This window comes from Triticum dicoccoides, chromosome 3B (genome assembly GCF_002162155.2).
Source record: "Triticum dicoccoides isolate Atlit2015 ecotype Zavitan chromosome 3B, WEW_v2.0, whole genome shotgun sequence".
NCBI lineage: Eukaryota > Viridiplantae > Streptophyta > Magnoliopsida > Poales > Poaceae > Triticum > Triticum dicoccoides.
In genome coordinates this window covers 11026600-11041357 of record NC_041385.1, presented here as the reverse complement: position 1 = coordinate 11041357, position 14758 = coordinate 11026600, and the positions used below count along the sequence as shown (strand labels likewise).

Below are 14758 nucleotides of genomic sequence, written 5' to 3'. Positions count from 1 at the left end.
GCAAAATCCAAAAATCCACCACTTCCGGTAGAAAGGAGATTTACCCTTGTATTGGGCAGATACATGTAAAATTGTCAGCTCTATTTCAGAGGTGGAATTTGACAAATTCGCCAACTGAAAAAGCTAACAAGTCCATCGTTATGATCTGTATCCCAAATAGATTCCTTGGACCTTCCACGAGGTAGTAGACAATAATATGTGTAGTCGAAATCACCCGACAAATGATCGAGGATGCACGACTGGAGGTCACGTTTACCAGCCAATTTTTTTTTTTTTACAAAATCCAGTCCATGTCAACACACACAGTCCTGGGTTTTCTTGCGTTCATGTTGTCCTATCGGTGGATCGAAGCAGATGATAGGCCGGGGCATGCTATGGAGAAAATAATTTTTGTATAACATAAACACCGATGAACTAAATCTTGGTCAATCAAGCAACATATATATTTGGAGTGCTAGCTAGACATCACAATTAGAATGGGCAAACTTACCCCAAATCATGATCAATCAAGCAACATATATATTTGGAGTGCTAGCTAGCTGCAACAAAATACTACTACAGTAAATTGCTGCGTATCCCCATTGGCATTGCAACTGAAAACCATCATTCCTTGGCAAAAACGTACTAGTCCAGTTCAAACTGACTTAAGAGGACAACATAGGACAATCAGTATGTTACGATCAGGATCACATCTTGTCAATGCGAACGTCAAGAGACACCTCCTTGGATGCCCCAGAACCAACCAGATAAGTAGGCGGCACCATCAAGAAAGACGGCAGCTCCTCCACGGCCACCTCCCCAGGCCTCGTGCTGCTCGTCACTGGCTTCATGGCCAACAAAATGCTGCCTTCTACGCTGCTTGGTGGTGGCGGACCATTTGCCTGAAGCTTGACAGCGTACTGCGGCCATGAGGATGCCTCAGCTCTGATGCACACCACAGACACGACGCCGAACACGCCCATGACCAGGAGGAAGACGCTGTCGTCCCCTTGCCCATGGAGCAGGCACCGCGGCCGCGTCACCGACAGCCGGAGCTGGTGAACTTGGCCATAATGGACCTTGTGCACTGGCATTGCGTGCAGGGCGATCAAGTGGCCGAGGAGCGCCTGTGGGGCACCGACGAAGCCACAGCCAAGCTCCGTGCAGAAGCACGGCACGTGCGGGCACACACTTTGATGGTCGTCGAGCTCGTAGTAGGGGACGTAGCTCCCGCAGCCATCATGGTGGCACTTGACTGTCAAGGAGGAGACGATGGCGTCCAATGACCGAATGTGTCCAAAGCCACTGCTGTGCTCACACGTCTGGCACAGTTTATAGGGGAGCCCGATGAGGCATTTGTAGCAAGCCAAGTGCCCGGCATTGCACTGCACAAAATTGTAAAGATTACGGACATCCTCAGACCTCGAACAAATAGAACAATAAATTGATGGAGCATCTATCTATTATCTTATAATATTAAATACTAAAATCACAATACATGTCAAAAATAGAGAAATATGCTAGAAAGAAAATGCAGCCAAGGGATCTCGACAATTACCTATTAACATGATATATGAAAGAAATTACCCACCTGTGCCCTAATTACTTTTCCAAACAATAAATAAAGAAAGTTGCGGTCCATAAAAAATCGGTCAGAGCATGACTACTCTACTCTAAAGGTTATTGGTACCATTTACACTTCTTGGATGCAAATACTGTTGCGGTCCATAAAAAATTGAAGTCTATTTCAATTAGCTTGCATGGATCTTAAATATAAGCTAATTTTTACATGGTGAAAAATTGTTTTTCAAAAATCTGGGTGTGCCATGGCACACGTGGCACACCCCTGGGTACGCCACTGTGTTGTCTATCATGCAATGAAAGGAAAAATAGAAGTAAAAATATATTATATACGATTAAAAAAATAACATGGTCGGCCGGCTGAAGCATGATGCCCTCGCATTTGCCAGGGCCACCTTGCTAGTTGGTGAAAGAAATTAACCTCGAAGACAGGGGGCTTGATGGGGCGGGAGCACACGCTGCAATTAAGCAAACTCATGTCCATCTTTATGGTAACTTCTTCGGCTTGCTTCACCTGGCCACTCCCGGATAGCTCCACCCGTGCCTTCTTGGTGCTCCGATCGTCCTTCTCCATCGTCAACAGCAAACCCCTGCGCCTTTCCACAGTGGTATCCGGAGGAACCTGCACACTGTCCATAATCTGCATAGAATTCATGGAGGCAAACACATCACATCGTGAACTGGAACCCACAATGACATAGAGATGTTTCTTCCATGTAATTAAAAGAATACAGCCGTGGAAGTGAAATGAAGTGCGGGAACAAACTTGTGCCGAATGCGGTTCATCAGAAGGACCAGCAGACTGCAATTGCTCGCCACTTGTTGGAAAAATTATGTGTTCTGTCAAGGAACTGGGCGCTGCAACTGTAAAATCAATGTTAAAATGGAATTGTTTTCAATTCATGAATCATTTACATGTATGCTGTAGAGATTTGTACAAGGATAACAAATTCATGATAATACAATACCGAGTTCATAGCATGTTACATACATATTGATTGGGACAAATCGTGCCAATTAATGGGTGAAAATGTTTATGTAAAATCTGTATATAACCTGCAATATATAGAGAAGGATTATGTACCTGATGCTCGAGCTGGTGTATCTAACACTACATGTTCAACAATGGGCGAGCTTGATGTATTATGGGTTGTTCTGGCATTGCCAAGCTCTGCTAAAATGGGATGCTTGTTGTTATTCTGATCGGTGTCGGTGATTGCAACCTGATCGGCCAGAGCATCAGTATTTGAATCAGAATCAGAGCATTTTACTCCTTCAACAGTGTTACCATTTGGCATGTTATTAAGCACCGGAGCATAGACAGACTCTTCTAGACAGCGTACCTATTTGAATCAGAACACACATATTAATTGTAGCAAACAAAATACACAACTTAGGAAAAAGAAAAAAACATGTCTGAAAAAAGTAACTTGAATATAAATTTGCACACGTAATAAACTTGATCGGTCATTAGATTGGTTAAATAAATGCTACATAAATAATTCATTGGCTGAATGTTGTTATGGGTCTTCTATAGCATGTAGCAGTATAGACTATATAGCATGACATTCTTTTGAAACAAGGCATACATTCATATAATAACGAATATTGTGTTTCAAATAAATAGTATATCACAATTTGCTTACAGAATTTAGTGGTGCACAAGTAATTACCGGCACGAAGCTACCAAAGGGATGTGCAACTACCCATTTGGATGTGAAGCAACCCATTTCCGTAGTGACAACACTCAAGCGTGGAAAGCCATCAGGAACTATGAGTGTAGGGTGTTTCGCAAGATCGATGAAAATGACCTGCATCTCAATGACAATTATGGAAACAAATTTTGTAAATTAACATGTGACATCAGCACAATCAAGCAGTTTATTATAGCACAATAATGATAGTTTCCGTAAGTGTGGTTGGGATGTTCTTACACTCAGAATGTGCACACAGCCCTTCACATGGACACACAATCTATCCGATTGTTTGTAATCCTTGATTCCTTTGAATAGGCAATCAGCAACCAAATTGCACCAATCCATCTGTTTGAGATTACCAACCTGTCGAGCAGCTCCTAGAAATGACCTGCTGACACTCACAGATGTATTTGGTGCTAGATAAATTGCAAGTATCGCCATCACAAAGGCTATGCAGAACGGTTCCTCCTCAGTTATGCTGCACATTTCTTCCGCCACTTCCTTCGCCTTCTTCCCTCTCGTATCCCAAGTGTACTGTTCGTAGAGAGCATCGTCGACATGGAGACCCTCTATAACTTTGATGGGTCCTGAAGGAATTCCAAGGACAAACTTCACAAGGGGCCTCACTGGAATTGATATGCCTTCGTCAAATTCTAGCTCCTCGGTGTCACAATTGAACTTATCAACCAGCCATAGGGTTAGATCTTTATCCATCTTAAAATCTTGCATTGACAAGATGCTCTCAAACCCAATTTTCCTGACAAAACCTATCTGCATGTCACTAAGACATTTCATAAATGGCGGAAGTTGGTGAAGTGAACATCTATAATGCACATTGTTTTTGTCCTAAAAAAACAAGGAACGAGTGGATTAGCCAAAAAGATTTATTATATTATTAAAAAAGGCAAACTACCCATCATATTCATCCGCATAAGCTAAAAATATTGAAGTCATTGATTTTGATTGTAATGGTTGATTTAATTTCCAATTAAGGTTGCGCACAAAACTATTGGCACGTGCAAAAATTTTCATAAGACATGATGACATGAGCAGATAGAACCATACTATGACGGCATATAGAAAAGTTAGAAACTCTCAATTTACCTCAAAAAATTTAGGAAGTCTATGTCCTACTGAAAGGTACAACCATTGTCAAACAGATTGCATGCAAGGAAAAAATACGTTGGCTTCTAGAAACGACTCTGAGGGGGAGAACAAAAGGCAGAGACGGACTCTTCCAACGAAAACATATGCAGACTATTCCATGCTAAAAAATCACATGGGCTCACATGGTCGTAAAAATTCGTAGAATTATTGGTCGGCAAGGCCGAAAACAAATCCCAGTATTGAAAAGGCTGGAATATCAAGACCCCACGTGCCAACCCAAGCTGCACCTAAATAAGCTTCACTTTGTTCTAATAAAAAAACTAAAGGACCTTCACTTTATTGGTATAGATCAGATTAGAAATATATTTGTGATAACCAATCAGGTACCTCTATTCTTGAATCGATATCCCTCTGTCTTATTATCCTACTTCGATTTTTTATCTCGATGTCTACTGTGTATTTGCCTTATATATTTTGGGAATGGTACAATTTAGACTGAAAAATAGTCTTTTAAAATTTATAAAGGTTCAACATAATCAATCAAGTGAGCTAAATTCTGGATTATTTTTACAGGAACGATCATTTATATTTATACAAGGAAAATCAACCTGAAACTAAAATGTGAGATAACTACAGTAAAATAAAGTTGGCCCAAGCAAAACATATACTAGCCTATATGAATAACGACCAGTGGTGGACAAAAGTGGCAGAACCCATGGAATTAATAGCAAGGGAATGAATGAAGTGGACTGGAAATATATAAACTTCACATGCAGGTGATCTAAGAAAAAATCTTACATGCAAGACATGCATGGAAATAGATAAGAATATGGTACATATCAATTTCAATAATAGGCTAGGTGTGTAGGCATCTTAGCCTGTTCTTTATCGCCGGATGTGGCGCTTTGCATACTTATTTTCTCCTTTTTTGCTCGGACTTTGAGCTTCATTGGATGTTAAGACTATGTTTCGATTTCTATTAATATGGCTGCATGCATCGACTGATGGAGAGGCCAGAGGTATTCCTCCTTTTCTAAAAAAGAAACATATCAATTTCAATGTGATTTGTGTGCGACTGGAAACAAACATGTCATACGAGAAACAAGAAGGAACCACACAACGATAAACATAGAGGAATAAATATGTCAAATATGCAATTTGTCATTTTCTGTTATTCTACATATATATGTTGATGCAAAACAGCACAAATGAATACAAAATCAGTTATAAGCATGAGATGATGTTTTTAGAATTCAGATGAAATTAGACTGATAATTAATTTTGCTTAGATGGCCAAGTGGCATGGTAAGACCATGTTGATCCACATGGGCTAAATAATTATCTGATCTGTGAATTATATGCTAGGTCCAAGATTAAATAATGTATGCTCATGAGATCCTGACATACCGATTGAGATTAAATTTGCATGACAATCGGGAATGACAGACCACTAATCCGGAGCTGCCCAAGCATATACGTGAACAGAAAAGGAGTTGGCATGCATGTGATGACATCACTGCCAATGTAAAAAGGAAACTTATACTGCTGCTTTGCTTTGTGCTTGCTTTCCCAGATCATATATTAAGTTAGCATCTGACGGACTTCTACGTATCAAATCTATAGTCATAAATACATCAATTGTTATTATGTAGACAACGATTTGCATGTCTAATTCAATTATGAAAATCAACATAAAAAGTAAAGTTATTTCCATAGCACGCTTTTAAATTTACAAAACTAGACTTCAGAATATAAAAAAATTCAAACAAAACTTAAACCCTAAATGTAGAAACAAAATACAATGAAATGAAATGTTTGACGAGTAGGACACGTAGGTCAATTATTCATTTGGCAGTCATACCTATAGTGTTAATCAAATGGTAAATATGGAGAAAATAATGTATATATGCAAAACCAAATTAGATGCAAGGCAGGCATGTTCCGGGCTAGAAAGATAGCAGATCGATTCCAGTATGATTCGTGTATGAGTTTTTATTTTGCAGGTTAATATGTGTACGAAGTTGTATCCTACAAGAAAACACAACCATGTTTAATACAACATGTAAACTATGCAAGAGCCTTTTAGTTGTGCCAAAATATACAAGTCTTAGAAAAACAATATGGGCACAATAAACAGTGCTATGAGAGGAGCGAGTTAAAGGCGTGTGCTTTTAAAACTATTGATTGATGTATATCTGTAATTATATTTTTCATGAAGGAAGTATGTACAAAAGGTCTAATAATAATTCTACACCATATATGAATCCCTAATTGATTGGCTTGAATAATATAGGTGATAAGACTATACATCCACTCTCCAATTAAGTGAGCTAAGCTCCATTTCTCTCTCAGAGTTATATTTCCATAGAATGCCAAGTAAAAAAACACGTGAAGCACGAGAAGAAAGTGACATAAATTGGGAGTGATGGAGAGAATGTTTCATCACAAAGTGATAGAAAAATATATATTATATAAGGTATAGAAATTTTATTGTGATAAGATTATGGAAGTAAATTAAAAAGAACATAGACACAATCACAGAGAACAGTACAGATGGTGCGAGGGATTTTTTTTCATATATATACTAATAATAAGACTTCTTATTCAATAGCCATGCAATACATTAGGATGCTATAGAGAGTCTAGATATATGTGGATGCATGTAATTCTATATATACAAAACACCGCTGCAGCACATTCACCGAGAAGGTGAGTGGACAACGTAGGTCTCCTGATTCAGATGCAAACTATCTATGCTTCTATTTTAATTATAGATGAACAAATTTACAAAAAATAATGGTAGGAAGAGGACACCAGTCACCAGGGAAGGAGGACTGCAAGAGGAGAACTTGGAGCACTGTATATAAGTCTGTGTTCTCACATACCAAGCAGCGACTTGAGTGTTGTCTGTAATTTGTCAATACTTTCCCTTAATTAAATATTTGCAATCAAAGTGCAATCATGTTTTCATAAGATGTATACATTGACTATATTGAGAAGTTATGTGATATCATATTTTTGAAAGAAAAAATATTAAATATAACAGTATGTATGAAACCTAGCCGCGCAAACGCTCGCTCTCCCTGGTAGTTTTGAACTGAATAAAACATGATGATAATGGAGGATGCCAACTCCTTGAAAAAAAAGAAGGGGCGGGGGGATTCCAGCAATGTACCCTCCCAGAAGATCCAATTGGTAGATTACTATAAGTATCCATGACACTCCCCCTTCTTTGGATCGGTTCCTACTGGGATTAGCAGGCCTGGAACAGCAAACCGTGAAGCTGTTAGTGATCTTGGAAAGATAGGCGAAAGTAACACTGGGAACTCACACAGATTAATTGAAGGCACGGTAGACAGATCCCAAAACATTGTATATGAGAGAGATTGAAGCAGTTTTGAAAGATCTCTCTCATATACAATGCGTTATAATAGTCGATGTTCTATATTCGTACGAGAGAGATCTCTCACGTGCACGGCCGGAAGCAGCTTTGACCGAGAAGGTGGGTGGACAACGGAGGTCTCCTGATTCAGATGCAAACTACTTCCTCCGTTCCTAAATATTTGTCTTTTTAGAGATTTCAACAAGTGACTACATACGAAGCAAAATGAGCGAATCTACACTCTAAAATATGTCTACATACATTCATATGTTGTGTCCATTTGAAATGCCTAGAAAGACAAGTATTTTGGAACGGAGGGAGTATATATGTATGCTTCTATTTCAATTATTGATGAGCAAATTTACAAATATTAATGGTAGGAAGAGAACACCAGGGAACAAGGATGGCAAGAGGAGAACTTGGAGCACTGTATATTAGTCTATGTCCTCACATACCAAGCAGCGACTTGAGTGTTGTCTGTAATTTGTCAATACTTGCCCTTAATTAAATATTTGCAATCAAAGTGCAATCAAGTTTTCACAAGATGTATACATTGACTATTGATAATTTATGTGATACCATATTTTCGAAAGAAAAATATTAAATATAACAGAATGTATGAAACCTAGCCGCACAAGCGCGGTCACCCTGGTAGTTTTGAACTGAATAAAACATGATGATAAGGAGGGATGCCAACCCCTCGTAAGAAAAGAAGGGGAGGCGGGATTCCAGCAATGTACCTTCCCGGAAGATCCAATTGGTAGATTACTATAACTATCCATGACACTGCCCCTCTTTGGATCGGTTCCTACAGGGATTAGCAGGCCTGGAACGGGAAACCGTGAAGCTGTTAGTAATCTTGGGAAGATAGCCACAAGTAAAACTGGGTACTGATACAGATTAATTGAAGGCACGGTAGACAGATCCCAAAACATCGTGTATGAGAGAGATCCGAAAACAAGCAAGATCCGAAGAGGGGAAACAAGCAAGATCCGAAAACTGATAAAGTAAAACTGGGTATTGATACAGATTAATTGAAGGCGCGGTAGACAGATCCCAAAACATCGTGTATGAGAGAGATCGAAGCCTTTAAACGGCGATTCAGGTTTCAAAGCAGTGAAACAAGCAAGATCCGAAAACAGATACGGAAACTAGATAACGAAATCCTCTGCTTACCGGCCGTGGATGAGCCCGAGATACGGTTTGAGACTCAGGTCCGATGATAACCAGGGGAAATCAATCGGGGAGAGAACTGAATTTCGCTGCAAATCACGGGAAATCAAGGATGGCGAGTGAAAGTGAATGGTGCCGCTCGCCCTACCCGCATGGTAAGTAGTGGACTGGAGTGGAGGAGCGGGGGAAGAAGAGCTGCGTTTTCCTTAGTAGCGAAGCCAAAGATGAAGGGGTGGCGGCTCGGGTTTGGTACTCCAGTCAGCGTTCCGAGACGAAAAGCCTTTGGGCATCGAGCGACTTTCCTAGGCCGAGCGCTTCTCCGCTGACGGGCTTCTTTTGGGTCTGTCAATGGGAAGTCGTCATTTCTAGCTCGGCGCATCCAGCCCACTATAAAGGAAAAAAAAAAACTCAACGCATCCCTACTGACACATGCAGCTCAAGTGGCAACAGCCGTACCTTTTTTAGCAAAAGGAGGATAATCCCCGGCCTCTGCATCAGGACGATACATTCAGCCATGAATTATTAGTAGTGCAAAATCCAACAACCAAACACCATTGACCCAGAAATAAAGCAGAAAACAATCCCTGAGGCCATATACTTCGTGACATTACCTCCCCAGATATTCACTAATCCCGGTGATACAAAACACAACCTAAAAAGAAAATACACAACTCCTATACTACGTCTTCAAGAAGGGGTCGCCGCACGTGCGCCGATGATGGCGAGTCCACCACAAGGTTAAACTCCGGATTCTCATCCCCAAAGCCGAGTTCAATCCACCACCTTCAGCAAGGACACGACACAGAGGTGCGACGACATAGTCTGATCAGAGATCTTGTGTTTTCCCCAGAGTGCATAAACTCGTTGTTGAAGTCGTCTGTACCATCCGCCCTTATCCGTCTACCGACACCTTGATAGCCAGATACCTCTGGAGGACACATTGGAAGACAAAGACGTCCCATACCGCCCGCCTCCCGCTACTATTGCAGCACCTTCGATCTGACAGCAACAGGCTAAACTTGACACCTCCGCCAGAGCCATCATGCATCACCTGTCGGTAGAAGGCATGACTTGACGTCTTCATATAAGACGTTGTGCGTAGCATTCGTTGGTAGCACATCTACCGGTGGCTTTACCCGTCGGCAACACGCACCGCCCCACAACTCCGAAAGAGGCAAATGTGTCACCTGTCGAGCTGCATCGAACCTGATCTGTTAATGGAGGGGACGTCCTATACAACCACCAGCCTCAGAAGGCCGTCACCACCTCAAGATCCAGATTCCGAATTGCCTACACAATCTCGGAGTCCACCGCCGTTGATGAAGAGGGACCGCTGCCCTGATTTCGGGCGCTACAGGGAGCACCCACTGCCGCGCCAGCCGTTGACGTCGCCCATACAATAGCAACCGCCGCCCATACAACAGCAACCGCCGCCGCGTTCCCGCATCAAGCGCCGCCGATGCCGGAGGAAGCTCTGGTCGCCACGCGCGTCCTGCGACGTCCCCAGGTGCGGGATCCTAAGATCCGCCGCCACCGGGGCCGCCACAAGGACCCACTATCTGGCCCGTCATCCCCGGCAAAGGGGATGCCTCCACTGCCATGTTCGGATCCGGGCCAGAATCGCCGCCGCCCACTTCAAGACTGGATCCGGGCTGGCCGCCACCGCGCCACCAGCCATGCCCAGCCCACCTCCATCCTCTGGCCATCTCACCCCGCACCACCACAAACACCTCCAGCAGGAGCCACCGCGCCGCCATGGATCGAGGAAGAGGCCGCACTACTGCGGATTTGGCGCCCTTGCCGCCTTACAGCCCGGGAAGGAGGAGCAGCCCTCCGCCGCCGCCACCGAACGCACGGGCTCTACACGGGCAACAACCGTACCTGGATTCCCAAAAATCTATGTTTGACGGTGGAGTAGCAAAATCATCGAATAAAGGTGTTGTTGGACTTATCTGCAGAGATGACCAGGGGCGTTTCCTTGGAGCGGCGGATGTGGTCTTCGAGGGAATGTCGGATCTCGAAGCTGTTTAAGCTTTCGCATCTCAGGAAGCACTAGTTTTGGCTGAAGATTTGCTAGTGTTCCATGCACCCTATGACCTTGCTATTGCCATGCTTAGCTTCACAAACATGTCTTCTTACTGTTGGGTGCCTTGCCATGCCATGTTTTGCTCTGTAGTGAGTTGCACAAGCTCATCTACATTCCTTCATAATTATGTTCCTGCCATGTTTGAATCTGTAATATAACTTGCTATGTTTACGTGGGTGCCATCATATTTTCTGATCCTTTTTGGCTTATGGTCACTAAGGGACTCTTGATCTATGCTTTGAGTAGAATCATTCCATGCCTTTGTTTGCCATGATAAGTTCCTGTAACATGTTGTTTGATAGCTCTAAACATTGCATCGTGATGATATTTTCTGCAAAGTCTGAAATTGTTATAACTTGCAATCTTATCATGTGTGTTTGAGCATGTTCTAGTGATTTCTGGAGATAGCTCAGTGTTCATGTTTTGACATGCTTTACCTGTACATCATGCCCATGTCTTTTGTTTTCATGTTGGGGTGCTGTAGCATGTTGTTTTGTTGCTTGCAATATGCCTAGTTGCTGTTTTGGACAGCTTGTCCTTTAAACTTGTATAGAGTGCATGTGTTGAACCGTTGCTCCGTTTTGAGTGTGCTCTATATGAAACTTGCTTGATTTTGCTTATAGTTTCATATTATCATGTTGCATCCTTATTTTGAGGTGTTTGCTTGATGTTTGGGTGCATTTTGCATCAATGCCATGTTTAACTTGTGTTGCTCATATCTTCTAGGTCGTAGCTCCAAATCTAATGAACTTTATATGTAACTTGACTAGAATCTCGTGTAGATCATCTTTGTGCATCTTAACTTGCTGTTTAATAACTTGAACATAAGGTTTATTCAGATCTGGATCAATTTCGAAATATGCATATGAGGACTTACCGGAATTGTTATATGTTGTTCCCGGCCTCATTTAAACTTGCCTTGATGTGTTGCTCTTGTTTGCATCATCTCTTGCCATGAGTAGCTTCATGTAGTCTTGTCATGCATCATGCTCGTGTGTGCATCATGCCTTGTTCATGTGTGGTGTGTTTACCATGTTGTGTGCCTCTTCTTGTTAGTTCCTGTTTCGTTGCGATCGTGAGGATTCGTTCGTCTACGGTTGGTTCGGCTTCATCCGTTCGTCTTCTTCATGGACTCGTTCTTCTTCCTAGCGGGATTTCAGGCAAGATGACCGTTACCCTGGATCTCACTACTATCATTGCTATGCTAGTTGTTTCGTTCTATCGCTATGTTGCGTTACCTATCACCTGTTTATCAAGCCATCACAAATTGCCATGAACCTCTAACCTTTGACACCTTTCCCATGCAAACCGTTGTTTGGCTATGTTACCGCTTTGCTCAGCCCCTCTTATAGCGTTGCTAGTTGCAGGTGAAGTTGAAGATTTCTCCATGGTGGACAGGATTTTGGTTGGGACATCACAATATCTCTTATATTATTAATGCATCTATATACTTGGTAAAGGGTGGAAGACTCGGCCTTTTGCCTAGTGTTTTGTTCCACTCTTGCCGCCCTAGTTTCCGTCATACCGGTGTTATGTTCCCGGATTTTGCGTTCCTTACGCGGTCGGGTGATTTATGGGACCCCCTTGACAATTCGCTTTGAATAAAACTCCTCCAGCAAGGCCCAACCTTGGTTTTACCACTTGCCTCACCACCACCTATACCCTTCCCTTGGGTCGGCCAACCCAAGGGTCATCTTTATTTTAGCCCCCTCGGGCCAGTGCTTGTCTAAGTGTTGGTCCGAACTGAGCTGCCTGCGGGGCCACCTCAGGGCAACTTGAGGGTTGGTTTTACTCGTAGCTAGTCTCATCCGGTGTTGCCCTGAGAACGAGATATGTGCAGCTCCTATCGGGATTTGTCGGTGCATCGGGCAGTTTTGCTGGTCTTGTTTTACCATTGTCGAAATGTCTTGTAAACCGGGATTCCGAGTCTGATCGGGTCTTCCTGGGAGAAGGTCTATTCCTTCGTTGATCGCGAGAGCTTGTCATGGGCTAAGTTGGGACACCCCTGCAGGGTATAATCTTTCGAAAGCCGTGCCTACGGTTATAGGCAGATGGGAATTTGTTAATGCCCGGTTGTAGACAACTTGACACCAGATCCAAATTAAAACGCATCAACCGCGTGTGTAGCCGTGATGGTCTCTTTTCGGCGGAGTCCGGGAAGTGAACACGGTTTCTGGGTTATGTTTGACGTAAGTAGGAGTTCAGGATCACTTCTTGATCATTGCTAGCTTCATGACCGTTCCGCTTGTTCTCTTCTCGCTCTTATTTGCGTATGTTAGCCACCATATATGCTTAGTCGCTACTGCAGCCTCACCACTTTACCCCTTCCTTTCCCTTTAAGCTTTGCTAGTCTTGATACCCATGGTAATGGGATTGCTGAGTCCTCGTGGCTCACAGATTACTACAACAACAGTTGCAGGTACAGGTTATTCGATGATCATGACGCGAGAGCGATGCTTGCTTGCGTTGAGTTCTTCTTCTGCTTCTTCTTCGATCAGGGGATAGGTTCCAGGTCGGCAGCCTGGGCTAGCAGGGTGGATGTCGTGTGAGTTTCTGTTTGTGTTTCATCCGTAGTCGGATGATGCTCTGATGTATTGTGATGTTGTATTCGTGTGGCATTGTATGCATCTTGTATGTATCCCCATCTATTATGTAATGTTGATGTAATGATATCCACCTTGCAAAAGTGTTTCAATATGCCGGTCTATCCTTGGTGGGACCTTCGAGTTCCTTTTGGATAGGGTCGCATATTGGGCGTGACAAGGATAGACCCGCATATTGAAACGCTTTTGCAAGGTGGATATCATTACATCAACATTACATAATAGATGGGGATACATACAAGAGGCATACAATGCCACACGAATACAACATCACAATACATCAGAGCATCATCCGACTACGGATGAAACACAAACAGAAACTCACACGACATCCACCCTGCTAGCCCAGGCTGCCGACCTGGAACCTATCCCCTGATCAAAGAAGAAGCATAAGAAGAACTCAACGCAAGCAAGCATCGCTCCCTCGTCATGATCATCGAATAACCTGTACCTGCAACTGTTGTTGTAGTAATCTGTGAGCCACAAGGACTCAGCAATCCCATTACCATGGGTATCAAGACTAGCAAAGCTTAAAGGGAAAGGAAGGGGTAAAGTGGTGAGGCTGCAGCAGCGACTAAGCATATATGGTGGCTAACATACGCAAATAAGAGCGAGAAGAGAACAAGCGGAACGGTCGTGAAGCTAGCAATGATCAAGAAGTGATCCTGAACTCCTACTTACGTCAAACATAACCCAGAAACCGTGTTCACTTCCCAGACTCCGCCGAAAAGAGACCATCACAGCTACACACGCGGTTGATGCGTTTTAATTCAGATCTGGTGTCAAGTTGTCTACAACCGGACATTAACAAATTCCCATCTACCTATAACCGCAGGCACGGCTTTCGAAAGATTATACCCTGCAGGGGTGTCCCAACTTAGCCCATGACAAGCTCTCGCGATCAACGAAGGAATAGACCTTCTCCCAGGAAGACCCGATCAGACTCGGAATCCCGGTTTACAAGACATTTCGACAATGGTAAAACAAGACCAGCAAAACCGCCCGATGCGCCGACAAATCCCGATAGGAGCTGCACATATCTCGTTCTCAGGGCAACACCGGATGAGACTAGCTACGAGTAAAACCAACCCTCAAGTTGCCCCGAGGTGGCCCCGCGGGCAGCTCAGTTCGGACCAACACTTAGACAAGC

The 14758-nt window shown here is 43.0% G+C and overlaps 1 protein-coding gene across 1 annotated transcript; it reads right to left on the bottom strand.

Moving 5' to 3' along the window:
• Positions 1 to 471: 471 nt before the first annotated feature.
• LOC119280483 lies at positions 472 to 9068 on the bottom strand. The gene is made up of 9 exons (XM_037561315.1): positions 8923 to 9068; positions 8487 to 8572; positions 7540 to 7626; positions 3495 to 4103; positions 3234 to 3371; positions 2645 to 2903; positions 2327 to 2424; positions 1982 to 2200; positions 472 to 1364 (listed from the first exon to the last, which is right to left on the bottom strand). The coding sequence occupies exons 3-9, from the start codon at positions 7579 to 7581 to the stop codon at positions 687 to 689; spliced, it is 2043 nt and encodes a 680-aa protein (XP_037417212.1). The 5' UTR covers positions 7582 to 7626; positions 8487 to 8572; positions 8923 to 9068; the 3' UTR covers positions 472 to 686.
• Positions 9069 to 14758: the final 5690 nt, after the last annotated feature.

What these genes read in the sequence shown, in the direction of transcription:
- LOC119280483 (XM_037561315.1), bottom strand. Translation starts at nt 7,581, where the DNA reads ATGGATACTTATAGTAATCTACCAATTGGATCTTCTGGGAGG. An exon ending in CAATTGGATCTTCTGGGAGG is followed by an intron (nt 4,104 to 7,539) that starts GTACATTGCTGG and finishes TTGTTTTTTTAG; the next exon opens with GACAAAAACAATGTGCATTA. An exon ending in TACACCAGCTCGAGCATCAG is followed by an intron (nt 2,425 to 2,644) that starts GTACATAATCCT and finishes TTGATTTTACAG; the next exon opens with TTGCAGCGCCCAGTTCCTTG.